At 27.8% G+C, this 8,526-nt stretch overlaps 1 protein-coding gene across 1 annotated transcript; it reads left to right on the top strand.

Annotated features, from left to right (window-relative positions):
* The first annotated feature begins 6 nt into the window (after positions 1-6).
* LOC119679127 lies at positions 7-7,377 on the top strand. The gene is made up of 3 exons (XM_038091313.1): positions 7-87; positions 1,191-1,594; positions 6,954-7,377. The coding sequence occupies exons 2-3, from the start codon at positions 1,264-1,266 to the stop codon at positions 7,124-7,126; spliced, it is 504 nt and encodes a 167-aa protein (XP_037947241.1). The 5' UTR covers positions 7-87; positions 1,191-1,263; the 3' UTR covers positions 7,127-7,377.
* The last annotated feature ends 1,149 nt before the right edge of the window (positions 7,378-8,526 follow it).

Raw genomic sequence — 8,526 nt, 5'->3', positions numbered from 1 at the left:
AGCAGTCAACAATTTATCTTGTGGACGTCAACTAAATCGCATTAAACGTGACCTTTTCGGTTCAGTTAGTCCTGCTGAAATAAACAAGTAAGTAAATTTTTATATATTTTTAATAAATTAACTATTATTATTTTATGAAAATTTTTCAATTCCTTATATAGATCATTCGTGTTGCTCTCGATATAACTGATCCGCAAAGGTGCGTCCACCCCAAATCGAACGATAGCGAACAAACGAACATTCGCAGGTAATAGTACCTTAAAAAGTTCGTTCATTCGCAAGCATTCGCTTTAGTGTGGATGTACCTTAAGCGTGCAATTCATATTGTATAACTAACTATATTCTATAACTATAAGATTCAACATTAGTTCTGTCAACTCCACACAAAAATTGGTCTATTTACGTACGAAGTTACCGTATTTATTAGACTATATTCAGCCATTCTAATATTATTAAGATAGAATATATTTTCGAAAATCCGTGAAATATATTGGAAAATTAACTATTTGATCGAAAATAAATGACTTTAATATAAATATATTTATATCTTCTGAATAAGACTGATTATTAATAAGTAGGTGCTAAAAGAGAAGAAAGCTAACAAATTGTATCCTTTTTAGTTAGAAAGGACAAAGTAAATATAAAAATTGTAACAATATTGTTAAATAATATTAAGCGAAACATTTATAAACATAAGTTCTATTATATATGCTAATTCAAAACACCCGTTACGGCTTTCAGTTACAGCACTTCTCTCAAAGTGCCTCTGATAGATGTGCCCAATCTCCAAGATCAAATATGGTTAGTGCCTCATCAATCTTAGCATTCCACCGAAAACTCGTTGATCCCTATGTGGGTTCATTCCACTGTCCCTTTGAACACGATTTTCTCTGAAGCATCAACTTCAATCCTCACTATCAGTTTTCTGAATAATACGTATATTAATGTTGTAATCAAGCTTCTACAACTCATAGTTTTTTCGGATACGGTAGATGTCGTCCACCTAACTTGTAATTACATTAATTATAAAATTAAAATCTTAAAAGAATTGTAGGATCATTGCAATTAAATATAATTAATAATAATAAATTCAGTAAATAATAAAATCATTATGTTTGCATATACTCTATTGCACTGTTGATAGTTCTATAATCTCATTTCAATTTCATTTCGTATGATTCACTTTTCAGATATGCATCAGATGAACTTGAAAAGAATCACGAAAAAGCTGCCAAAAAATGGGGTTTTGATTTTCGGAATGGAATGCCAATAAAATGTAATTCGCACTTCGTATGGGAACGTGTGACTTTCCAAGAGGCAACAAACTCACCCGAAATGTATACACTTACACGTGCGGCACATGTACGTCCAGTGACAACACCACCAACTCCTATCGATTTGTTAATAGATGAACGTGCTGAACGTGAAAATTTCATCAGCTCTGCAACAGATACGGATTCATGTGATGAATCACAGGACGAAGCAACAGTAACATTTAAGGTTCCAACTATAGTTGGCCATAGCAATAAAACTACAAAAATTACATTGCCTAGCAGTAAACCTAATTTGCGTAAACGTCAACCGAAGATAACAGGTAAGATATATAATTATTTACACATATCACAAAATAAGAACTTATTGTATATTATCTATAAGATTCTACATATATTGTATGCTTACATATGTTTGTATATATATGTCTGTATATAAACATTTATATGAATTTAATACATCTTATTACTAAAATTGTGTTAACTAAGTTCAGTCATCCTGGAAAAGTTCATTGACAGATCCAGATCGCTGTTGATTTTCTTACGTTATAAAGTATAAAATTAATTTTAAATACAATTTTCAAATTATATATGTTAACATATGCCACAGCATATATTTTTGACGGTTTTGAACAGCAAAATAACGTTAAAAATCAAAAAGTCTTAGCAATTTAAATGGTATGCAAAACAGGGTGCAGAAGCACGTCTATGTACACTTAATAAATGTACTATTCAGGAAATGAAATGAACGTTATAAAAAACTTATGGGAAAATGTTGTGCTCAATCAAACGCAACAAAATTAATTCTCACGTTTTTTTATATTCTAAATATATGCTATATTTCAAAATATGTGGGTTTTATTATATATTCTTTACCTCAATGCAAGTGTCTATGGAATATTGCATTCGTAAAAGTTTTTTATATTTCAAATTTCTGCTTCAATAATCAATTATGGGAAATGGAATTGTTAAGTATAGCAGAGTGGTTGCTAAAATATTAACGTAGTTTGATTTTTGTTAAAATACATATTAGAATATGAGATAATAAAACTATTTATTATTAAAATTTTAATATTATAAGGTTATTAAGAAGTCAAGTAAAAAGGTACTTAATATTTGCAACTTGCGAATAATAAATTTTGATATAATACTATATGATACAGAGCAATTCGTCTTTTATTGCCCAGTATTTGGAAGAACTGGCTTGAGATTGTTTTGTTATAGTGTGAAAGCATAAAAATGCTCTCTCTCTCTTTCATTCTCTACCCGATCTTCTTAGATTCATTAAGGAAACTTAGAAATTCAAGTTAGAGTAACATATTCTATCTTTAAACTTTTTTAGGTTCAGACCTAATGATCAACTAGCTGAGTGCATTAAGAAAAAAGCAATTGAAGTGTACTTCTTCTTGTAATCCGTATAGTTTTGTTTGATGTTCCATCGGTTCCTGGTTAGCTTAGCAAGCGGTCACTGCAACTCGAATTAAGCTTCCAAAAGATTTTAAACAATTCTGTCAAAGGACTAGTTCTGATCAAAATTATTAGTTGATGTTATGATCATTTGAAAAAGATTAGAATAGAATTATTTTTGTTATGTGGATAATGCGAACCTAAGGTTTTCGTGGTATTTTATTATAATTTAATACAATTAAATGTAAATCATTTTTAAAGCAAGTATTCCTTTTTTTATTTATTCACCTTTTGGTACTTTTACAGTAGCAAAATAATTCAGGAGTATCCAATTTCTATACTTAATTTAAGAATAAATAATTATAAATCGGTTTTTATGTGTCATTTTATATATTTAATTAACCTTACTACATATTTACATTGATCAAAATTCAAAATGAGTTCTTTTATTATAAAGTCTAAAGTTGAGCTTAAGGAGTCTACAACAATTTTCCACTCGTTTCTATTTTGTGCTATTGCTCTCAACTCGTTAAACACTTTGCCTGTCTCCTGCTGGACTGTCCTTCTCCAGGTCATTGTTGCGTCTAGTCCCCTGGGGGTTCCAAGTAAGTGCGTCCAATCTGACCACACTTCTTTCATCTTATCCCGCAGCTATAGTTGTCTAACAAGTTTAACGTTAATTTTATAATTGGACTTAAACAAATAAATAACAAAAAAGATAGTTACTTCTAATTTTTAAATTAATAAACGACTTATAGAAAAATTTTTTTTTTGTTTTTATTGAGATGAATTATTATTATTGAGTTCAATTTATTTTGCATACAATAAAATAGTATATATTGCTAGTTTTAAAGAAATTCAAGGGAAACTTCTGACTGAAATATACGTTAAATCTTAACAAATGAAATTATAATTGCGGTACAAAAATATATGATAATAGTTCAGTTTTTTTTTTTTTGGTATGAATTTTTACTCAATCATATTAGTCGCCGATAAGTGTAGGTGTTCCTGGAGTTGATAAAAAATAAATTCCCCTATTTTTGTTTTATTCAAACAAGCACAATTTTTTTTCAAAAATTTTAATAATTAGGGTTTGATGTTTTATTGACATGGTTTACGTGATTTTTAATGGATTTTTTGTGCACCATTTCCGGTCTTCCTTTGCAAGTACTAAATGTTGACTAAAGGTAGAAAATGCTGTGGCGTATAAAACAAAATCTGATGATAATTATAGCTTTAGTTAACTTTTTCAGTGATTTCGTTACCCTATAGTGCAATGCATTAACTAAACATGATCGTTGGAAAGTGATATTCCATTTCAGTATGACTAAAGGGTTGCTGTTTTGCGTGCACAAGTGTTCCTAGTCGCGTCGTCATTTGAAAATATCATCAATATCAGTTCACTGCAGCTGTTTTAGAAGTTACTTAACAATTTTGATCCCCCATAAAGTTTGTCAATTGCATTTCGGGTTTGCGTTTGCGTTTACGTTTGCGTTTTTTGATCTGCTAACGGCAAACCAGAAAGAAAATCATCCCTGTTACTTGTGCGTGATTGCATGCTCACTTCAAGGAGGGGGATGTTTCGGAAACTCTAAGTATAGTGCAGGCTTACTGAATGTAAAGCATTTACATGAGGTTGAGTGACCGACCCTTTAGTGTGTTTTGGAAAAATTCTATTGAACTTATGGAAAATTAAATGTTAACAGCTGTGAATATATGTATATTTTTTTAATTTAATACAATTTAAAAGATTGGTACGTGTTTCGAAAATTGATGCGTTGAACGCTTTTTTTTTATTATAACTGCCAGATCAGTAAGATCGATATTTCATATACCTACATATGTATATGTATATGTATTCTATTGAAAGGGAGAGTAGTGCAGTGTTACACGGCGGTAATGAATCAGACTTTTACTCTGTGTGCAACATGAATTACATATTCATTCACAATACATTATATTTTTAGCAGAAAAATTCTTTATTGAAATGGTTTCAATGAATTAAATTACTGTAAATGATCAATGCTTGATTGTTTACTATTATCATTCTATTCAACAACATATACACATGTTTATAGCTAACCGTTACAAGTTCTATTAATTGAACATTTAATTCATCAATTAACCAATCATTTGATTTTTTTCAATATGTACACAAACAACTAACCATTATTACTCTGCATTTTGTAACGTTTTCTCTCTATTTTATTATTATTATTATTAAGAGTGAAGTGCTTGAATAAAATCGTCAAATCTCAAATATTAAACAGAAGCTTAACAATCCCGCATATACTGTGTATAGTTGTTTTTTTTTTTAAATTTGAACAAATTTTTAATAACACCATGCATGGCGTCTGATTAATAAATTATAAATCTCTACAGAGGTCTAGAGATCTTTGCATATGCAATGCTATTTTAAATACCTTACAATGCGTTTTTTATATACCATTAAAACAAATAATTGTAATGCAAATTAATAATTAGTGTACAAAATTACTATAATAAGCAAGATAACATCGTTGTTGTTGCCATTTTTTTTTTTTGTTGTAAATAATATTTAAATTTGCATTCTTACTTTTTGTTCTCATACGCTTTTTTCAACTGTAGAGACGGCTAAGAACTGTAGAGACGGTTTTTCCAGATAGATAATGAGATATGGAAGTCAATCCTAACATATAAAACGTCATAGTCGTCCTAGCCTTTGTACAATAAGACCATGTTAAACGGTCTTATAACCAAGAACGTAGTACTGCAAAGCCAGCCGCTGTTCTTTTCGGACAATGGTGTATAGCATAACACGTAAAAAACCTGCGCATTTCGTTCAATACTTCTTTTAAAAGTTGCAGAAACTTGAACGAAGAAGAAACAGTCACTCATTTTTCTGCGAATGCCCAGCTTTAACTAACAAAAAGAACGGATGTTTAGGAAAATTTTCTTTCTTTACTTTCTTGACAGTATGTCGGAGCAAAGGTTTTGCTAATGAGTAAGATTTTTTTAAATTATATAAATTCAGCTTGCTGTATTTAGCTTATCTGTAGGGGTTTCTTGCAAGGAATTTGGTATTAAAACGACAAATAACTACGAATTATCTGAGGCGAAAGGTCAGCCTCTGCAACTACCTAACCAACAGGCCCTTCTGTACGCATCTACAATCACATTATATCTTCATCAATGTTTTAAAAAAGAATATTTTTAGTAATTAACACATTGGGAAGACTTTAAAGAACCTTTTTTTAAATTAATTAATATTTTTTATTTTAACTTAATAGTTTCAAATTATTAATTAATTTAACTATGTGCACTTTACGTTTTTAAAAATGTTTATATTTTTACCGTAAATAAACGCTATTTCATGCAAGTCAATTTTAGTGGTATATTATATTATTTAATATTTACCTATACATTTGTGTGCCTCCTTAAAAACCTTTTTTGGCCTGTCTACCTTTTCTGTAAGAAGTAACTGACTACCTTTTCTTTCAATTATTTGTTTTCTTAATTTGTAAAGGCATTTTTCAATTCACCATCTACAACCCTCGGGACTGCCACGTGCCAATAGAGTGACAGACTTCGGTACTTCAAAAAACAAATAAATGAACTACTTAGGGATGATCTCCATAGGCTCTTTGATTCTTCTTTCTTAATAAGTACATGTGCACCGTTGCAATGAAACCAAAAATAGCAATTGATATATTGCAAAAGATTGTACAACTAAGCAAATGTTCAAAAAGATTATAATTTATGCTGTTAGTGTTGTTTTTGTAGTAGTTTCTCCATTCTGAAGATACCTAATTGGTTTGTCTTCGTTGAAAACAAAAACGTTCCGATGGGAGTTGTGATCAGCACTTCGTTATCCATGGTGACTAGCTTCAACGCCGCGTATAGTATCGCTTGCTCTTGGAAACATGTTATAATTTTCAGAGACTTTATATTTTTATTGTATGGTAGGAAGTATAAAATTATTTTGTATTTTGTTTAATTTCGCAGAATACAGAATAGAGTATTTTAATTTTTAATTATATATTATTTGCAATTAAACATAAAAATTAACTCGAAAAAGAATATAAAATTTTAAGTCTCTTATTTCGTACCCTAATTAATAATATTTATAAGTTAATAATTTATTTTTTAATAGTCTTAAGTTCGAATTAGTTGATAAATTATATTAATTCATAGATATATAATCTAGTGCATTCTCTGTTTATCTTTAATATCATCACATTATATATATGACTGATTAAAATTTTTAATATTTAATTTTTTTTTTTTTTTTTTCAGAATATATGAAGGAACGCAAACGTCTCGCACAAACTCCTAAGAAAATGTCACCACCATCAAAACGCATGCGTACTTCATCTGGCAGTGGCGTCTCTTCAAGTACCAACAGTCACTTAAGTCAAATGTTCGGCTTTAGTGGAAATATTACTTTCAAAAGATCATATGCAAAATAAACTCAAATTTTTCTCGTCAACTTTACATATATTTAAGTATAAACTATTTTGTATACCCTATATGTATATTCCAATTGTAAATATATACATATACATATATATGTATATTTCGATTTAAATTATAAGTACATAATTTCAATTAAGAAATTGCCATAAATATTAGTGATTAGTTATAAAAATTTTATATACAAAAAACTATTAATCAAAGACAATTTTCTATTGGTAAAATCTAAAACTCTCAGTTTTATAAAAATTAACTAAAGAAACTAAAATAAGAACAAATCAAGTAATTATATGCATTATGTATATAACTTATATATATATATATATACTGAGCAAAGTATTTACTTTAATATAACTATATTCATATAAAATTTTGAAATTTTTTTACATGATCACATATTTATAATGCACAATTATTGTATTTTTATATAATTTGTATAAAACTAACAATAGAACTTTTCTCATGCTATAATTGAACTCATACATCCTTAACATCCCTTTAAGCTATTAAGTCAAACTTATACACAAAGCTACCAGTGGTACAAAGCAATATTTTTAAATGGTGTAAATATATATGTACATATAATAAATATAAAAAATGTTTTGCTATTTATTAAATGCTGCCCTTGTTATTATGTAAAATATTAAAAATTTCATAAAATTTTTACAAATCGTGAATTTGTTAATAACTTTATGTTATAACGACGGCTGCGTTAAAGGCACTAAACTATTTAAATTTTTAATATAACTTTTTTATGAAATATATTTATTACTTAATAAGCAATTAAAATTAATTATTAAATAATAATTTTAATTGTATATTGAAATTACAAGATTGCGAGTTTATGAAATTATTTTTTTGTGAAATAACTCGAAATTTTCTTATTTTTTTTTATATCATAATTTATTTTAAAGTGGCAAATCCTATTATAATGATATATTTATGATAGTCATTTGTTACTTACATATGTTTTTGTGTTCGAATACTTTGAGCTATATGCAAAATATAAGAAAACTTAACTACATATGTACATATATATTTACATTAATTTATACAGTTTTTTAGTACAAAATTTGAATATTAGATTACACTATAAGATTTGTTTGCATTTTGTAATTTTCAAATAACGAATCAATCAGTGTAATATATTTATTCTATTGTATATTTTTTTTACTTATTTTGTTAATAATTTCCTTTAAATTGCATATGTATATGCGTTAATGTGTGTTTATATACATATATTAGTATAATGCAAATTAAACCGAAATTAATATCTATTTGTTACCAGAAAATATTTTTTTTACATGAAAAAAGTATTTTTTTTATAGTAATAAAAAAATAATTTTATTTTATAGTAAAAGAAAATGCATTTTCTTTAGTAAAAACAAATATATTT

The sequence above is a fragment of the Teleopsis dalmanni genome, chromosome 2 (assembly GCF_002237135.1).
Source record: "Teleopsis dalmanni isolate 2A chromosome 2, ASM223713v2, whole genome shotgun sequence".
Taxonomy (NCBI): Eukaryota; Metazoa; Arthropoda; class Insecta; order Diptera; family Diopsidae; genus Teleopsis; species Teleopsis dalmanni.
Note: the sequence above shows the minus strand (reverse complement) of the source record. Positions and strands in the feature narration are given on the sequence as shown.

Coding starts and splice junctions, on each gene's coding strand:
- LOC119679127 (XM_038091313.1), top strand. CDS start 1,264: ATGCCAATAAAATGTAATTCGCACTTCGTATGGGAACGTGTGACTTTC. Junction 1,595..6,953: donor ACGTCAACCGAAGATAACAG/GTAAGATATATA, acceptor TTTTTTTTTCAG/AATATATGAAGGAACGCAAA.